Source organism: Camelus bactrianus, chromosome 10 (genome assembly GCF_048773025.1).
Source record: "Camelus bactrianus isolate YW-2024 breed Bactrian camel chromosome 10, ASM4877302v1, whole genome shotgun sequence".
Classification (NCBI taxonomy): Eukaryota; Metazoa; Chordata; class Mammalia; order Artiodactyla; family Camelidae; genus Camelus; species Camelus bactrianus.
Window position 1 is genome coordinate 36,836,672 of NC_133548.1, and position 20,909 is coordinate 36,857,580.

Sequence of the window (20,909 nt, forward strand, 5' to 3'; positions counted from 1 at the left end):
TTTCTTTTTTCTCCCAAGAAACATTTCTGGTTTACTGGAAAGAGTTTGGGTTTGGAGATCAGACCGTCTGACTTAGAATCATGGCTCAGTATGATCCTGGCCATATTTTTAACCTTCTTCAGCCTCATTTTCCAAAATATGTTGAAAAAGATAAAATGCTAAGTACTAACTGTAGCACATAGAAAGTATTTGGACCATCATATGTGTTCAAAATTTTGATTAAATCTGAAGTACATTTCTTTAGTTGTTTAAATTTTATTATTTATCTCTATCTTTTTTATTGGATTTGATTTTCTATTACTTACACAGTAATGGGGATAGCCATTAAATTTAGTTAGTTACAATGGTTACCAAACTGAAAGCAACTCAGACATGGATAAAATACTGCTGAAGTTCAGAGCAATTCCATCTGGTTTGTTAATTGCTCTGTCTGCCTATCTCCAACTATTCTGGGAACTACTGATTTCGAATTGGTTATTAGGTTCATTTTAAGTTTTCTGAGCACAGAATAAGTGGTAGCTGTTGTAATTATGTCTGTGTTTTGTCACAGAGAAGCATGTGACATAGACCCTGCCCTTAAGGAGCTAATAGTCAGGTAGGAAGTACCCATCGTGGTCCATTATTTGCTCTTATTTCCTACCAATTTTCTCTATAGAATTCTGAGTAGCACCATGATTCTTATCTAATTCACAGCAGTCTTTAAACCTGAGTGGGGAGCCAAGAGAGTCCTGGAGGGAGGATGTCCTTGACATCTATGTGTTTGCAAAGCCTGTTGCCTCTGCAGTTATTCTGGGCCAATGATGTTATAATCATCTGTTAAAAGCAAAGATCTTTTTAAGTATCACCCTTAAATGCAACTATTGCAATTATCTTTTGGTTGCCTTCTCAAATGTTTGCATCTTCAAAAGGTGGCATTTTTCGGTACTACCACATAGATTGCGGCATTCTGTTTCCTATGTGACTCAAATATTAATTAATATGTTTTTTCCTTCCTGCCTCTGGATCACATATCCAGCTTTTGCCTTCAAGTTAAAAAAATAATTAAAAATCTTTATTTTTATTCATTTGACAATTGTAAAATCATGAACATTTTAAAGTTACATTAGAAAGTGATTTTTGTAAACTTCTTTGTAAATCCTATTTATAACCTGCAGTTATTGATAAAGTGATTATAACTCTTAAAATCTTGAATCATGCTCTTCTATATATTTGTAAGAGAATGTCCCAGTATGAGAATAGGACATCTTATTTGTAACTAAACTACTTTTGTTTATAGGCCAAACATATGTTGACTTTTGATTTAATTTTTAAAAGGCTTAGAAATGTTTTTTAATTATTTTGTTCATGTTCTGCTTCAGCATGTTCAAAATCATCCTGTGATGGGAGACCCTTGCTCACTTCTGGACCCAGGCTTTAATTGTCTTTGTTTCTTTGTCATTCCTTAATATTTGTGCCTTGAGTATTGTCAATTCTCCATGGGAAACATAAGATAACCTTCAAAAAAGCTTTCTGAACATAATATTTTCATAATACATTGATGATAGTACCTATTGTACCCAGAAATCATTGTTAAATTAAAAATTGAGAATGAAAAGAATATGCTATTTATCCAGCTGTATTCAACTATGAAAGAACAAAGAAACAGCAATTTTAGAATCAATATAAAATTTCCATTTTCCCTCTACAGACCCATAATGCGAGTTTGTGATGGGTGGACTCTGATTACTGATCTGTTATCTGATCAGATACTCAGTGCTGTAATTTGGGAAACTGTGAACTACCTGTTATTATGTAAGAACACAAATAATCTCTCTTAGCTCCATTTTAAGTTAAAAATTTTAGCACACCTGCCCACCTAAGTCTTATTAGCACTGGGAACATCGAGGCCCACTGAGATGTCCTAATACCTACAAACAATACAGGAAAAACAGGCGGCCTTAACTGGACTATGTAGATTGCTGACCAAGTAGTTGAGGTCAGGGATACATTTCATGATGCCAGACCTGGAATGGGGGATTAGCAGAGGAGCCAAAAAGGGCACTAAAAGCCAGAGGATCATCCAAATCAGCCTGTTGAGAAAAGCCAAAATTCCATGATTTCAGAGTCCAGGTCCACATACAAGGTCTGGTGGAGATACACATAGAAATCTAGGTTGCGGGGTTGTGGGGGTGGGGGGTGGGGTCTCAGCACCAGGAGTTTAGAATTTGGAGGAAATAAAATCAGAGGGAGAGAAAGAGAGCGGGTAGGAGAGTGACTGATTGTATTAGTAATGAAAGATTAACTACAAACAATGGTAATCATTTGTGACTTAGACTGAAATGTGAATAGGGCTTTGTGTTAGTGGATTGAGCTATCTTAAAGAACAAAGAGAATCATAGATACTCCCCTTAGTAAGTACTTCATTTTAATGAGGACCTCAAGAAACATTGTATTTAAAAAAACAAAAAACAAAAAACCCTCAAAAACTTTATAAGGAGAATTTCAGCTACCTTACTGGGTGAAGTAGTTTTGAGAAGGTTATTTAGGAATCCAATTTTCCATTTATCATAGTGGTTAAGAGGACAGAATCTGTGACCAAACTGCATGATTTTGAATCTTAGGTATATGATTTAATAGCTTAGGACTTGGGCAAATTCCTTGACCTTTGCATGCCTCAATCTCCTCATCTTTAAAATGCAGAAAACAATATGAACTACTGCATACGATTGTTATGAGGAATAACTGAGTTAATAAATATCAAACTCTTCTTATCATGAAACAAGTGCTATGTAAGTTTAAGCAACTATTATTGTACAACAAGGCATATTGGGATAAGGCAAGGATTGCCCTGATTTACACTAGACAAGTTATAAATACAATCTAGAAATGGGCAAAGTATATGGTGTGTTTGCACAGGCAGTTGCCTTAGTTGTATCTGGGAGGTTCCTCAAACCTTGCTAGGCACACTTTGATTTCTGTAGGTAACTTCCTTTTGGCCAGCACCTTACTATGTCAGCCTGCAGGCACACTGTACGCCACAGCAGCAGAACATTTGCGTTGTATCTGAAATATTTGGGAATGCCATGGTCTACATAATCTTTTTAGTTGCTTGGAACCAGGAGGCCGTATGCTCATTGGAGAGACTGGGGAGAAGGGGATTAAATGTAGCAAAGAGTTTGACTCCCAGTCTAGGTGCTAATTTTCTGAATAACTGCAGGCATATCACTTAATATCAGGATCTGTTTTTACTTCTGTAAAATATCAACATTCAATTTTAACACATCATTAGTTGTCCAATTGCCTAGTCTATTTTCTAGACTTTTTAATTTGTAAATAAAGTCTTAATAAGAAGTCTTATTTCTAAACTTGGCATTAAAATTCTAAGTCCCTTAGAGCATTACTCCTAACTTTTACAAATTCCCTGCAATGTATTTTAAATCTGAGGCATGGGAAGATAGCTCTCCCTTAGGCTCTAGACTTTCTTGGATTAAGAACCAGAAGACCTGAATTCAAATCCAATCAAATGTTCTGACTTGGTCAAGTTTCTTTATATCTAGTAGCATAGCTTTGCATCTGTGAAATGAAAATAATGCCACATTTAGGATAATGATCAGACGAGATAGAACATAAACTCTTTTAAGACAGTGTTGTGTTAAACAAGGTCTATTTTTCTTAATCCTTACTTTCCTATCTTCTAACTCTGGTGGAGCTTCTAAAGAAAGAGCCAATCTTGTAATACTCGGTGGCAATATTGAGAAAAATAACTTTATTGTTTTTTCCCCAAGGACCAATGGATTTCATGTTTCTGAAAGACCAGAAGCTACTCTTTTAATGTGTGAATTATGGAGTTGTGCCACTGACCATTTATTATCCATAGAAAACAGTAATGTAAAGATAGCCTGTCTTATACTGAAGGGAAGATGTTTCAGGATACCTTCATTTCCGGACCCCAAAAGGATGGGCTAATAAAGCACACTGGGCTGAAGGCCCAGCTGTGAGGTTAGGAGCCTAGATGGCAGAATTCCATGGATTGTTCGTGCTCTTTTGGGATCTGCAACATGAATGGACCTCAGTTGATCCAGGAATAGACTTCCTTTTGCAGCTAGAAAGAGGGGAAGCTGAAGGAGAGGTGAGTGTGCCTGGGATAGATAGGAGAGTTCGAACTTAATTTAGGGAGTCCCTGGGTCTCCTTGTCTTATTCATACACAGTAAGATTTTAATGACATTTTAAATGAGAGTTGTTTACATTTTAAGAAAGAAATTCTCATACATTGGGTGGGGAAAAAAAAATAAAAACCTAGCCTGTACCTCAGTCCATGAGCCACACTTCCTGTGTAGTGGTCCCTAAGTGATTCCTAAGAGCACAATTGCTGCATTTATTAAACTTTTTATTTACTAAGGAGTGGATAGTAGCATATGGGAGCAATGACAATAGCTGACTGATGAGAAAACAAAGAAATTCCAGTATTTTGCTCTTTTGAAAAAAGTCATTCAGAATTTAGTCATATTGGTTCAGCTGCTGTAACCAAAGACTGATAAGATAATAGAGGTCTTTGTGGTGGTTTTGTACTGAAATCCTTTATCTTTATGATGCACTGGAGCCCTTTAGAGTGGAAAGCTTTTAAAACTGCTGTTAGATTCAGAACTCAAATTAGCTGCTGGTACAGTGGGACAGGGCTTCCTTTCTCAGGCAGTCACCACAAAGTAACTTTTATCAGGGGACCTTCTGATAGATTGTTAGTTTCTTCAGCTTACCCTATTTATTTTTGTTGACTTTTTGCTGTCCTATTTTGTGACATTTAAAAGAAGGGTATATCAAAAAAGGCCAATGCTAAATGATGGACTGAACTTGTGAAGTGGAGACATCACAGCCCATCTGATGTGTGAGGAGGCTGCAGGATGAGACACAGCAGTTTAACCAGGTTACCTGTGGGCAGAAAAGATCAAATGCAGCTTTCTTTCATGACTAGCATTGTATTTTGGCTTTCTTCTCAAACAATATCCATTAAAAAAAAAAAATTAGAACTGACCAGAGGATTGACTCTTAAGAGATTTTCTTTTCGACTTAATTTAAAATCTTTCTGAGTTGTTGGCTGAGTTCCTTGATTGATGCTGCCTTGGAATTATTGTTAAATTCTTTAATCCCTTCTAGGATTGAGTGGTAAAGTATATCTCCATCAGAATTCCATTCCAGTGTCACTGCCACCCCTCCCTATGGTTCCAAGCACAGATACTTTTCGTTAACCAGGCTTCTTATAATTTAATTATGAAGTCCTATTACGTTTATTAAAGTAGCATGTGATCCAGTAAAGGAGAATGGTTAGGTAGAAGTCTTATTTTAAATTCCCTAGGACACATTTCTAGATAATGCCATTTGTTAATATTAGTTTTATTTGGCTTGGTAAACACTGTATTTTAACACCATTGCCCTTCATTTCATAAAAATGAAGAGAGAAAAAAACATGTTGAGAAATTTACAAGACTTAATTTAGCTGTTCCTACACGTTCGTTCTCTCTTTCCCCCTCTCTCTCCTTCCCTCTTTCCTTCTTCTCTTCCACTTTCTCTTTTTCTTTTTCTGGCTCCTTCCACCCCCACCTTTCTAATATTCTGTCTCTCTTTCCACTGCTGTGGGTTTTCTCAGTAGAAAGACAGTTGTCACCACATATCAGTGATCCACTTTCAGAGGACAGCTATTAAGAGAGTGACCTGTTTAAGATTTTTATGTTGTGAAAGTCCTAGGTATGGAAATATTGTGAAAGAGGTGAGGCAAATCTATTTAGTAAAGTGCTCTGCAAGGTGCCTTCCTTGTCCAGATGTGGAGTCTTTAGGGACTTCCCAATGCCCAGTCTTATTTCTAGCACCACTGATTGTAATTATGTCTATTTCACATGGGCAAAATTAACTAGCAGATTGTGGTGCTAACTTCTATGAGCTGATGTAAAAAAAGATTAAATTTTAAACTTGATTTTTAATTTTAATTTTTCATTCTATATCAAGAAGGGATTTATCCTAATTGTCTTATTTTTTTACCTAAATTCTTATCTATTTTGAATTTTCTCTGTTGGCTTTGGACCTAGGGACAGGTAGTTGCAGTTTGTAAAGTTTAAAATAAATAGTCTATTTTAGTTAATTTTTGTCAAGTTCTTCAGATTATGACCAAAAAAGGCTAGAGGACTGATTTTGAAACTCTTATGGTGAAAGATGGTATTTGAAAACTTTTGATGAGGGAAATTGCTGCCATATTTACATTTTGAAAAGTGTTTCCTTATTTACGCACTATTGACTTCCTATTGAGACTCAAAATTTTAAGTACAACTGGTAAAGAATTCAGTGGATCAAACTCAGTAAATCTGAAGTCACTGGAATAAAGGCCCCTAAGAAAAAAATGTGTCAATTTTAAAGGTCTTTCCTAACTGAAGACCATTTTGTGATAGAGCCAAAGGTTAATAAAATCAGTAGTGAATGTAGCAATTTTACAGATAAGCTATTCACAACAAGTGTAGTTACTTGAATAAAAAGCTAATTCAGTTCTAAAATGCCACATGCAGTAGCAGTGAATAGCTGCTTTTAGGTGCTTTCTGGAGGAGGATAAAATACAGAATCACGGCACTCTTCTCTTCCAGCGTCCCTGGCTGCCTGTAAATTGCTGTGAATGGGGCTGTGGGCTGACAGGCTCTATTAAGACAAACTGCCTTTCTCATCGGAGAGATAAAATAAATCAGGTGTTTAGTCAAATTAAAATACTTCAGCTGGAGCAGGCCCTGGGGAGCACTGATCCACCTGACTAATCTGAGAGAAACTCAAGACAGATGTGGTTTGGGGATAAAGACGACCCCATGGAAAAAGAAAAAAAAAGCAACTAAAAACAAGAAACCTGCTGCACTGTCTTTGGAGTTGGAGGCTAGATACAGTTTATAGCGGAGAGTGTCAGGCGCAGACCGTGTGTGATACTGGATAAAAGCAAGCACCTTGACTTGTAGAGAAGCTGTGTATGGACGCTTTTTTCTGGTTCCCTTTTTTCAGTTTATGAAACTACCCCTGTCTTTTTGTGGGGGAGAGACTATTTTCTGGCAATGCTTCTTAGAGAAGCATTTTAAGATAGCCTCAAAAGATGTGAAACAGATGATGTTCCGCAGCTACTGATGACCTCTGCTGGCCTGGGCAGACCCTCAGGATCTGATCTACTTTTTTTTTTAAAGTTGGTTTTCACCAAACCTTGGAACATAATTTAAGACAAGATTTTCTAGATAGAGTTAGACAACCTCATAAAAGCATTCAATATGGTCGTTTGCCTTCCTTAACATGTATTTAGGTTGCCCCACTAAGCCTCATAAATTGTCTACTTTTTCAACAACTCTGGCAATTTTCGTTCCTTTGCCGTTGCAAAGCTTCACGTTCAATTAAATGAGTATTTTCTGAGATGAAGTGACATGTGTTTGAAGGTTGGTTGGTCAGTGTGATTTGGACTTGATGTTATTTTTATTATAACAAGCATATATACATTAACTGTTAATTAAAACAAAAATCCAGCACCACAAATTTTAAATACCTGGGTTTAAACCACTGTATATGAACAAATACAGTGAGTACAGAACAGAAAAATGACTACACACACATACACACACACACAAATTAACCTACACATTTAGAGAATGTAAGCTGTTGTGTGGTATAAATTGATTTCTTGTTAACTTGGCCCCCCCAGGGGCTAATGGCTGTGTACATTTCCCATTTGGGGGCAATTTTAGATTTGTTGTACTACTACATTTCATTCCAACTGCAGTTATCATGCCACTTGTATCTATTCCAAATATGTATGTGCTCCTCAAACTTAAAGAAAAGATAGCAACAGCCTTATATGAGTACCTACCTAACTCCTTCATTTAAAAATACTGATCTCTGGCTTGTTTTCTTCTCAAGTTTGATGAAAACCTTATTTAGATGTCATTGAATTTTTACAATTAACTTGAATGTCATGCTGATTATTTAAAAAGATCCAGTTAAATGGTGTTGTTCTGTAAGTTCAGATATACATGTCTATTAGCATTGGAAGCACCAATGCGTTTATAGACCTGTTGGCTTCACCTTGAACAGAAGAGACTTTGAAGACATTTATGTGTTGCCTGTGCAGAGGAGAAAGGGGAATATATTAAAAAGACACTGTTTAACCTGAGAGAGAGAGAACAATTTCCAGTCTTTACTGGGGAATCTAAATACCAGATCCAGCTCTTGTGTTGGTCCTTGCCCAAAATTTCCTACAAATGCTCTTCTTTATTAGCAAAGAATTATGGTACAGTAACTTTCCTGGGGTCCAATAAGTCTTAACTTACTTCCTGTACATAGGTATAACAAGAAAATTGCATGTAGATCAGAATGTTGCAAAACTATGCATGTAATAAAATGTGTGTAGAGCCCATTTAACTGTTCTCATAACTTCCAAACTATTCTCCACACTGTAGCCAGAATAACTATATCATCCCCTGTTTAAAGTGCTTCAATAATTTTGAAGTATTCTTAGAATAAATATGAAGCTCATCAAGCATGGTCTGTAAGGTGCTGAATGGTATGACCTCTTCCAACATCTCTAGCCTCATCTAGTCCTCTACTCCTCTTTATTTTTCTTAAATTTTGCTACCATCTTTCAATTCCTGGAACACACTGATGCTCTCCACCACCACCTGCCCCCTCATAGGGCCTCTGCCTCTGTTGTTTTCTCCTGGAAAGCTCCTTGACCACCCTCCTACTCTGCCTAGTTAACTCTTTGTCTTCCTGTTAACTTGTTACTTTTTCAGGCATAACTTCCCTACACTTGAGTCTCCCAAACTTGGTTAAGCCTCACCCTAAATATCTGTCTTGTTTGTAACTGTCATTGGTAGTTTACATGTATAGGTGTGATTACTTGATTAAGGTGAGTGTAGGGAGCTCTGTCTGCTTTTTCTTGCCAAGGTATTGGTATCCTTAGTTCTTGATATAGTACCTGAGATTCAGAAGATATTTTTCAATTAAAAATTAATCACTTATGGTGAAAAAGAATATGAAAACAAATATATGTATGTTCATGTATAACTGAAGCATTATGTACACCAGAAATTGACACTTGTAAACTGATTATACGTCAATAAAAAAATATATATATATAAAATTAATGAAATGAGTAAATAAGCAAATTTCATACTTGTTTGGTATCATCTCATTCCTATAGATCATTAACATTTATATTAGTTGAGCTTGTGGTTTTGAAGAGATTTTATGATCGCCTCCAGGGACCTACTTTTGTATTTTAATGTTTCTGGATCGAGAAGTTCTTTTTTTTATGAAGCTGAAATTCCTAATGCTGAAATATAAACTCATTTAAAAAAAAAAACACTTTCAGTAGCTAGAAAGCACAGCTGGTCACTATCCTTGACACAGTATTTGTTTCCTTATCAGTGGAGTACATTTTCTAACATCATCTTACTATCTTATTTTTCTTTTAATTTTGATTTTAGGCCACCTTTCAGCTCAGTGAATCTTCAAAGGATGTGGGATATTGACAGTTTGTTTATTTACTTATTTTTACTTATTTCTTAAGGGCTTAAACTGGCATTCATTGTACCAAGATGGTTCTAAATATTACAGCATCTCTGCTGATATCAGTCTTCCCTTGTGAGAATCGTAACTAGTGAGGACTAGCCAACATCCTCTGAAGGCTCTCTTTCTCCATGGGCCCACTCAAAACATAGGCCCACTCCTAATTAAAAATTTTCAGTTTCTCAACTTGTCCGGGTGCTTTCTTAGCAAGAATGAGGAGGGTTTCATAAGGAGATTGGAAATCTCCTCTTCAACATACACACAAAAAAATCGGCAATCTTTATCTCTTTTGACAGCTGGTGGCATCTTTCTGAAAAGCTTTCAAATCATAGATCATTTCTTCCATAATGAAACCTATGTGGCTCAAACACAGTGGGTTGAAATTCTTATCTTATGTTGCAGTGAAATGCTCTAATTTAGATTCACAAAAGGATTCTGTACCCTTTACTTAGGAGAGCTGTGCAATTTGCCCATAAATAGACTGCTCAGCACCATTAGTGCATACCGTAAGTGTGCAGCGACATCGTAACCTTTTCAACCTCAAATGTTTTTTCCCTTTGAAGAATGACAAATGACAAAGGAGTGAGGGAGTCCTCCAAGCAACATTGTTGCCTTTAAGGATAAACTTGGGAACTTTAGCTTGATCCCCTCACAAGAAAAAAAAAATCAGTTTCAATCCTTTCTTACCTGAGGCAAGAACTGTAGAACTCTGTAGTACTTGTCCCGTGGCCAAGAGAGTGACCCCTGACTCCTGAGTTTCAGAAACAAATTCTTGCATAACAGAAAAATTTTATGAGGGCAGTGATCAAAAAAATCCTTAAGTAACTTTTATTAAGCACCTACTATGTCTTAGATCCTCTGTCAGTCACTGAGGGTAAAGATGATTATAGAATATTAATATAACCCAGAATTTCTACTCTTTGGTACTAAATAGCGTAAGATTCCTAGCTTGATCAGATAGATTCGAGTTAGGAGGGAAGGGGAATGTGATGAAAGGGAGAGGATGAAGTAGGTAGTTCTGCTTTGTTTTCTTTTGTTTTAAAGAGTGAGGGGGAAGAGTGAGTGAGAATTTTATTGGCAACAATCCCTTTTCTTCGCAGGGGTAATGACTAACCCCAGTGTTCGTTCCACTGCTACTCTGTAGTGTCCCTGCACTCACAATGACCTCCATTTATTGTCCCAGATATTGTAGTGTCTGAGGAAAGCCCCTTTCTAAATCTGCCCACCCCACCCCCTTCCCTAATTCATTAAGACTTTTCTCAAACTTGTGAGGTATCTTTTCGCTTCCATTTTAGGTACACCTGAGAGCCTGGCAGAGAAAGAGCGGCAGCTCTCGACCATGATTACCCAGCTGATCAGTTTACGGGAGCAGCTCCTGGCAGCGCATGACGAACAGAAAAAACTGGCAGCCTCACAAATTGAGAAACAACGGCAGCAAATGGACCTTGCTCGCCAACAGCAAGAACAGGTGAGCCCTGCAAAAGGAGCTGACGAACTGGAGATGTGGAATGTGCCAAGCTCAGCGAGTAATCACATTGATTGGTTTATTTATCATAAGCTTTCCTAACAAAAAACAAAAAACAAAAAACAAAAAAACAAGAAGAAGAAGAAGGAAAGAAAGGAAAGCCTTCTGGAAATTCAGGGTCTTCGAGAATACTGAGAGGATATGTGGAGGACAAAGAAAGGCATCACAGCAACTGGGCATAACTGAAATGATAACATTGTTCCAGAACATTTGGATTTGATTAATTACTCAGGGATACTTACTCACGTAGGCATCTCATATATTCCCAATGTAGCCTAAGTTGCTTCTCTCTGGGCCTTACTCTTCTCATCCAGAAAGAGGATCTGGTCTGGAAAGACGTTGAGGATCTTTCAGCTCACTGGTCCAAGATAGGGTGACCATATATCTCAGCTTTTCCAGAATAGCTCTGGTCAATGCCTGTTTTCCAGAGTAATTATTAATACTCCCTCTTCCACTTGCAAAAGTTGCCCTGGTTATGGATAATAAATGATATTATCACTCTATTTATAGCATAGGCAGATCACCGAAAACAAATTAGCACATGACTCCTATACAGATTTGACTTCATTGTTATAGAAGTGAGAAAGAAGAAAAAAATAGCCAAGTTTAAAGTATACCTTTTTAAAAATAAGTCACTTTCCCAAGTGGTTTTCCTGTCTCATAAGCGTATATTAATCTAACAACAATGGTCCTATAGAGTAGTCCCTGATGCTTTAGATCAGACAGGCCCAAATTAATGTGCGGTTTTTAGGAATCTGACATTATTACTGGAATTATCTTTTCTGTTAAATGTATTTTATAGGGGTATATAGAGCAATATATGCTCTGTTGATTTTAATGAGTTGTGACGTCTGGTATTTTATATGCTTGAATATTTGCCCACATGTAGGAATATGGACTCAGCCCCTAATGGAAAATAACATAAAGGAACACTGTAAAAAATCAGAAGTTAGAATGTCATTTAGCCATCCAGAGATGACACAGTAATTAACTATTGACACTTGTGAATAAGCTAGCACAAATTAATCTTGACACATTTGCAGACGAGTGATATCTTACAGTGAACACTTTGTAATTATATTTCAAAATGAAAATTAAATGACACTTAAAACTAGGTTGTCATGCTCAATGAAGCGAGCATGTAGCTCAACCGATTGGCAAATAAAATTCAGAATTTGAGCCACATGGTGCTTATGTACCATACTTCACTGTGTCAAAGCCATACGTCTAGAGTGGATGATAGTAATTGCACTGTGGTGTTTTGGATGCATTTCTATGCAGCACTTTATCATTTAGGAGGGACCATCAATATTAGATGCCTCGTGGTGTTTCACTGGTTTGCAAAGTGGAAATAAATATTCACTGATCCAGCATGTACACCTAGAGTTGCAGAGTGAGTTGTGCATTTCTGATTTGAATGGTGACAAGCAGAGTGGGCCTTTCCAACCTGATTAAATATTGTTTCCATTTTGCTTATAAAACTTTGGGGAGGAGTGGTCCCATTTCTCAAACTGTAGCCTATATTAGGGGCAGCTTTATCATGACTTCCAGTATGAAGCCGTCACCACCAGAACCCATAAAGCAACATTTGGGAGCAGACTGCTGTTTTGTCATCTTCTGCTAAGGAAATGTGATTTGGATATTTCTCTCTACTCTAGGCTAAAATAGCAGAGGACTCAGGAAGTATACAGCTGAGGGATGATTCACATTTATTTCCACTTTCAACATTGCCCATTCTAGAATATTGGTTTTTGGAAATAGAAGAAATAAGAAGAAAAAAGCATAGCTCTTGCCTATAGGGCACCACTAAACCAAGTCCTTGTAAGTGTTCTCTGGCTGTATTTTTCTCTGGCCTCCTAGGTTGGCAGTGAGTGTGTTCTCACTAAGGGGCATCCCCCAGGGCTTCAAGCTACAGTAGCTCAGCTTTTGAGGTAACAGGTAGCCTGATGCCCAGCTCGTGTTTTTATAGTAAGCACCTAAAGAAATTGCTTGCTCTCCTGAGGGGCAGATTCAGTCCTCAGCAGGGCTTGAATGAGTGGTTAATGTTTCTTTTTATAGACCAGATGACATATTAAGATGTTGAATTTGATTATTGGATGAAGCAGGGGAATACAAAACTTACATGGATCCTATACTGTAAAATTCTCACATTACCCTCAAAAAGATATGTGGTTAAATATTAAATTTTGTTCATTTTTTAAAAATACTTTGTACATCACATATGATAACAACAAAAAAAAGAAAGATTTTTTACTTTTGATGTGTTCGTTTTTTTTTTTTTTTGGCACTCCCTTGATAATATTTGTGTTATCAGTTCTGAAAATCTTTACGTCAGAAAACATTTCACCAAAGTAGACCATACCATAAGTAATAGAAAGTTCTTTTCTATCTTTGCTTACAGATTCTACTTTTTAAACCCAAATTAAGCTCCTTAGAAAAATGTAGCCAGAGTTTTCCTGTCTTTATTCTCCAAGGATCAGATTTTGAAACTCCCATTCTTTCCAGATGACTGGTGTAACTATAGATGAACTGCTCACAAATGTAATACAAGGGGTAGTTTTCATGTACAGGTAGAGATTTAGGGGTAAGCAGAGAGATGGTGCCTGTTTGAAATAATTTCCTTTTCTCCAACTTTCTGATTCTGCCTCTCTCATTTTATAGGAACTCTTTCATATAGAAGTGCAGTAAAATATTTTTGTGATACCAGGAGAGATACTTGAGGTAATGGCAAAGGTGTAAGCATTTCATTTTAACTTAATGAAACTTTATTTCTGATAGATTGCAAGACAACAGCAGCAACTTCTGCAACAGCAGCACAAAATTAATCTCCTGCAGCAACAGATCCAGGTCAGTGTATTTTATTACTCTCGACTGATTGTGCTTAGATATTTTCCTCCTTGTAAATGGAATTTAAAATGTTGCAAGTGCACCCTTCTCTTATAAACAGCACCAACAGGGCTGTTCTTCAGGGATGTTGTATTCAATTGTATAAGTGGATGTAGGAAATACTGACTAGGTGGTGGTCAAAGCATTCTTTTCTGATGCGATGCGTAAGCAGAATAAACTTTATCTTTTTTTCCTTCTGCCATTTGCCTAACCACAATCTAGTAGAAATCTAATGGTTTCCAAGGTAGCATACAAATGCTAGTTTTATTGCCACAAACTACTTTCTACTTTGTTTTTTACCATCTAATAATGTCATGGGTAGAAGCTTATGTTTATTTGCTTGTTAGGACTGCCTAATTGGGCTAATTATGAGAAGAATCTTATGACCTAGGAAAAGGTTGGTAGTAATTTGTTCTTTAACAAATATTAAGTGCATTTATTTTATTAATATAAAAATTAATAAATAATTGTCTGTCTTCAAGGAGTGTATAGTCTAAAAAGGAAGAAAAACTTGTTCCTGACTAATTGTAACACAACTTAGAAATTCCTTTTTTTTTTGTGGCAGGATAACACAATAGGTAGGTCATAATGACAATGGCCTGGGAAGGAGTTCTGTTTTCTGTCATTCCTTTAGAAATTGATGGTTAATTCAGCTATTTGAGATAGGTAAGGGAAGTGGTCTCCATTTTTTTAATAAGAACATAGGTGTGTAACTTCTAGAAAGCCTTAGAATAAGCAGCTGGTTGTCTGCTGATTAATCCTCAGGAACGCTGACCCCAGAGTTATATATGCCCACCATAGCCTCATTGATTTCTCTTGGTTGCTGTGGATATTTTCTAACCACAGGGATCTATAATTCAGCCTAGTTAGGGCAGTATATTCTGAATTATATTAGTTTTTCCTTGAGATTGGTATTACACCTTCCTGTATTTTTAAAAAATCATTTGCATAAAGTCATAGCTTACTCTAATCTTCACCTCACTGATGAAATCCAATGATTTTAACTTAGATCTTTGCTTCATTTTTGTAATCACACTTAGTGTTCCAGGTAGTAGTCACTGCATTTGAAATTCTGATTTAGTCCCTGAAAACGTACCTGTACCTAATTTGGCATTTTGTCCAGCTATCTTTACTAGGAGGTTTTAGCCAGTGTTTGTTGTTGTGTTTGTTTTTCCATCAGTTCTGATACTATATTCCATACTCAAGTCTATATGCTTCAAACTAGAGCTCAAACATAGAGGAGATGGAATGTCTCTGGCATCTTTGACAGTCAGCCTTTACAATTAAGTCCTGGAATAATTTCTCATCCTGATATCTTTCTTATGACTCATGCTGAGATCCTTAATTAAATAACTGTCCAGGTGTTTCCTTGTTCTGCCCTTATTAGAATTTTCAGTGTGTCTCCTACTGCTAAGGTCAAGATTTTTAGCCTGTGGCCTCCTACATTTTTCTCTAGATCCCTCTCTAAGAACTCAGTAGGTGTTAAATAACCTGATCATTTAGTTCTCTGTTTCTCCTATTTGTTAAGCAGGAATAGAAGAAATTCCCTGAGATGTTCCCATATCAGTTCCTTATTGTTAATGCTTTTTACTACCTCTTTATTTCTTGCTTCTTTATTTTGGTTGTATTTCACTTCTTAGTCCAAAGTTGTTTGTATTAAGTGGCTGTCTTAATTGATGTTTGCCTGTGGTACTGAGGATCTCAGATGAATAGTAGCCAAATTAATTCAAAGTATTTTAATGAAATATTATAGGTATTTATTGATTATGTATGATTTTATAGCTATAAATCAACTATTTAAAATTGATTTTTTTCTGAAAACTATAGAACATGATCTTAAATTATTCATCAGAATGTTCAATTTGAGAAGATGGGAAAATTGATTTTTCAAGTTTTCTAATAGAAGTTTAATTGCTTTTAAATTTTGTAGATAGTCCTCATTGTTTAAATTTTTAAAAATTTAAGCTAGTCAGAACTTGATCTCAGCAGTATAAATTATAAAATGATACAGACTGAAAATATCAGTTACATTAATCTTAGAAATATGGGATTCTTTGTAACAACAATTCATATTTTAAAAAATAAGAGGAAGCAATAACCTGTACTTGCAGTTCATTCTGTCTTCAGCTACTGCTTCACTGCATATCTTGTCAGTGTTAATCTTATCAGTATGAGACCATTCAAAGAATTTTCCAAATACTGAAAAACACTTACTTCTTACACAAAACAGATTCATCTCTGACACTTAGAAAGCACGTATCTGATTTTCAGACTTTTGGTTATTTTTTGGAAGGGAAATGGGTTAACTGTATTTTCAAATGCAGTTTTTGACCAGCTATAGAGATGATCAAATTTAGGAGAGAGACTATTGTTGAGCTGATTTTAATTTGAGCAAAATATGAGATTTAAGAGATGCTTCAAACATTTTTCTATGATGAAAGAAACATGCTCCCTTTTGAAAACAAAACGACCAGTAAAATAAGGTGATAAATATAAAACCTAACTTCTCTTCTGAAAGCAAATGACTGCAGCAACAATTTGAGGTTCCATATGTGGCCTTTTGCCTTCTTTAGAATTCTTGTGTCCTAGAACCTATTTGCTAACTTGGTCAGCAAGATTAAGCCATGGCAATTGACCATAGATCCCAGGTATCAGGTGGGTTACATTCAAGATTATTCTTTACTTCTAGTTCAGAACGCTGACTTCTGAATTAGTACTGTTATTTTGGAATTTGTACACTGTAGTAGAAAGAAAGGGAGGAGTGTCTAAGCTCTTAAAACAACCACACACAAACACATTTTGGTCTATTATAATGGAAACAAGTGAAAACCTGAAATGATTTGCACACATTGAAAAGCAGGATTTTTCATTAGAGATAGGAAAAGGCATGATTAAGATAGTGTTGTAAAAGTCCCCATGCTTAGTTTATCCGCAGTCATTCAAAACTGTATATGTAGTTAAAAATCATTTCAAGGTTTATATATTTTTCCTTTCTTGAATATAACTTTACTGTAATTTTGCCTTGGTAAATTCTAATTAAATTTTTAAAGAGACTTTTAAGACCATGCATGGTCTTTAAGCCAGGTTGAAAAGTAAGAGGATTTGGGGAACTAATGTTTTTATAGTTTTGATGATTCAATTTTTACCATTAAAAAAATCAGGTTAATAACTTTAAATGATTATTCAAATTCTTTAATATTAACAGATCTTTTAAGAGTCTGTTTGCTTAGTGAATTCAAATCCCTCTGTTTGTGCTTTGGGGAAAATGGTGATTTCCCTAATTTGTTACATGTATGGATCTCCCCTAATATGGAGACCAGAAAAAGTTAGACATTTTTGATTTTCCAGGACAGAAATAGAACAGTTTTTATAAAATCTGTGGAAAACAAAACTAATAGATCATGGAATATGGATCCTTGGAGTTGGTTCTCATGCTGCAATTCTAAAGGACAGATAACTGCTTCAGTAATTTCATCTTCCTTCTCTTATACATTGCACTACAGTATCTTAGCCAATCTTGTGAAGCATTTTATTTGGGAGTTATGTTGACTAGTAAACAGAATTCACTTTGAATCCATTGGACATATCAATGCATATTTATAGTATTTTAACAAACTATTAAATATGTCTAATCTAAGCAAATCAGAAAATATTTTACAAACCTTGATTTCTTGATCCATCCGTATATTTATTCATCTAACCTCATTTGACTGTATCATGGTTTTTGAAACTAAAGAAGATATTCTTTATGGATACAAATTACGTTCTTTGGTTTTGATAGCATGTCAATAGAAACATATTTAATGATGGCATTTATTAGGTAAGAACTTAACCTTTGCAAGAGAATTCAGCCTATTAAAATATCTCTGTGAGAAACTTGCTTTTTCAGACATGAATGGTATGATCCAAATATTCGTGTCTCTTTAGGCCCCAGTTTAGAGTTATTCAAATGGCTGTACTGTGTGCTATGCAGGCAATGTCCCCTCCTCGGATCACTGACCAAACAGCAGTAGTCTCTTCAGAAGGGACTGGTTAGTTGGGATTTTATTTGGGCATCTGTCTTCCTGGGCCAGAGCTAATGATTTAGTCCATTATACATACACCTTTTGGGGAAAATTGTGAAACTTGAAACTTAGCTCTTTATTAATCTTTATGATTATTAATCTTTATAATTAATATAAATAGTCATTGTCCTTCCCAAATACATGAAGTAGACAGCTAACTCAATCTGTGGAAGGCCTAAACTAAATACCATCACTGCTGTTTTGCAGATACTCTTCCTCTTATCTGAAAACTTTCTGTTTTAAATGCTAATCCATGCTGCTTATTTACAAAACCAAGTGTTTGTCTCTTTACTGAAGCTTCACTCTGTTCTTAAGAGTGTGAGTATATTTTTCATACATATTGTTTTCTGTTTTGATTATAATATATTCTTCAGTGCTGTTCATATATTTTATGCATCTCTGTGTGTTTGTCATGTGATAGAGTGCCATTAAATGTGTGTTCTCCTTTCTTCCTGCCTGGTAACCAGCAGAGGTATTAATATTATAAGCAAGGAGGTGATTGCTTTTAAACCATTAAAAAGAATAATTTGAGATGTACTCTCACCTTTTAAGGAGATAAACCTTGCCTTTTGTTTCCTTCAATGTGAATAACTACAGGCATTTCAGGTATCTGCTGAGCAGAAGAAGGACTACCTTTTTATGTGAAGTAGTTGTCTAAAGATCAGAAATAATTACTCTGTACATTAGCCTTCATGGCCCGCATGACCTGGTTAATTAATTTTTGCCAGGATAATAATAATAGATATATATTTGAAGATATGCTTCATCATTAAGTATCTAATTGACCTCTAATTTTAAAAGCTAGACCTTACATTTATTGTCTTTTGGAATTGGCTGGAGTAGCCAACAGAAAGACTGAGGAAAGTAAGGAGCCTTCTAGTCTCACGGAGTTCCTCTGTCTTATGTTTTATATGTTGTATCTCTTTGTTAATTGTATTTAGCATTGATAAACAAAAAGCAATTATACTGCTCCTGTTTTGGCTCTAGCAAATAGTACTTTTTTGTGTGTGTTATTGATCAGGTAACTGATCTCCTTCCAACAACCTCTGAACAGAACCAAATAAACCCATTGAAAGTAATTTGATACCTTTATTGTCATTGTACTTGTATCTGATTCTCTCTTGCAATGAAATGAGGGTTATAAACAAAGCTTAGAAGTCTAGGATTAGCCCGCAGCTTCAGCAAACCCTTAAAATATTTTGTAATTCTATCTTCAATCATAAATTAGCCAGGAAAAACAGACCCTCTCTCCTCTCTCTATTTCTCTGCTGTGCTGTTTTTAATTGCCCATGGGCAGGCTGTTGTGATCTTCTTTGAAAGTTTAAAACCAAGATAAAAATGCAAATCTAATTATTTCTTTTATGTAATCTAATTAATGTTTAAAGTAATGATAGATGCTCTATAGCCTGCTTCTAACATTTTAATAATGAAGTTTCTGAATTATAAAGAATAGGTAAAGCTGCTATAATTCATGAATAGCAAGGGCTTTAACAGCTAAAAATATAAATTCTTATTGTGGATTAGAAACTCTGTTAACTAACTCGTGTTAGTTAATGAGGCCAGACTGTTAAAGTTGGACTGGATCTAGAAATAAGAAGAGTTGATACCTGACCAGATCCTGAGCTGCTATATGGAATTATTAATTAGCTTGCTACCTGTTTTCTAAATGTGCCGTATGGCAAAGATCTCATTTGGCAGACCAGAGAACCTGATGGTGAATCTCAATGCTTTTTAAGCACTATCCTTCAATATCCCCACCCTCCCTCCTCTATCTTATCTACTTGTGATTATCTCTCAGACTTGACTCCCCAGATCCCTTTCAAATCAATGACACTACAGATTCAGGGAACCCAAAGTCTCTGCTCCTTTCTGGGGTTAGTGAAAGTGGGAGAACGCGTTACCTCCTCAGGGCTCATTTTGTATCTGCATGTTTGTATCTATATACATATGCATATTTAGAACCCACAAATTAGTGATGTGACTATAGGATAATCAGTGTGGATGCATTATAATCAATTATTATCACCAGGATAATCGAGAGGAAAAGAAAGAGCAAAAATTTTCTCTGGCCGCCCAATGAGGCCTATTTCAGTTCTCAGTGAGAGCAGAGTAAGGCTTATCAGGTACTCCGAAATGGTTGCCCAGGAATTAGAGCTGCCTGGAGACTGTCTAAAAGGGAGGATTTTATTGTAGAAAACAGGGTCAGATTCTTAACTTGCACACTAAAATGGGCTTTTCTATTAGATCAATAGTGCTTGTGAAGTTAGAGGGATAGTAAATGAACCTTTCCAATTTATTTTATAGCTTTTTTTAAAAAAAACACAGATGAAGTTATGTGATGTAGCAGCACAAAATGCAGAAGTCCTTCTTGTTTAAAATAAAGTTGTTCATATAAATCTTATGTATGCCATCTCCTGTGAGTCAAGCATTTGCCCAGCTTTTGTGAATTATGTCTATACTTAGAATTTAAGAAGTTAAACAGTATGCATACCAGACTTGAGAGATGGGAAATAAAAATTGATATACTGTGTGACACTTGATATAGCACAGGGAAATATCTTTTAAATTTTGAAGGGATGTACTGACATAACCATTTTTAATTCACATAAGGTAACTCCCACTAAATGTTATTAATGTTAGAGTCAGGTATTTTTACTTGTTCAAAATAAAAGAAAATAAATGATGCAAAAGGTGTAATGTCTCACTGTGAGACACTGAATTCATTTTATCCACCACCCAATCCATTAAGAAAACGTTAAAGTCGTAACATTAAACAATGAAAGTTAAGGAATTCATAGATCGGAATAAAGGGTAAAGTCCATCTTCAGTCAGGTCATAGTCATGACTTTTGTTGAACTTACACTTCAGTGGGAGATTTTTATCT

The 20,909-nt window shown here is 35.8% G+C and overlaps 1 protein-coding gene across 35 annotated transcripts in view; it reads left to right on the forward strand.

Moving 5' to 3' along the window:
* Window positions 1-20,909, forward strand: part of SOX6 (SRY-box transcription factor 6) — a 561,278-nt gene that overhangs the window by 363,465 nt on the left and 176,904 nt on the right. For all 35 annotated transcript variants that reach the window (XM_074372343.1, XM_074372328.1, XM_074372335.1 and 32 more), the window contains 2 exons: window positions 10,846-11,018; window positions 13,854-13,922. In XM_074372343.1, coding sequence (XP_074228444.1) covers window positions 10,846-11,018; window positions 13,854-13,922 — 242 coding nt within the window. The remainder of the gene's footprint in view (window positions 1-10,845; window positions 11,019-13,853; window positions 13,923-20,909) is intronic.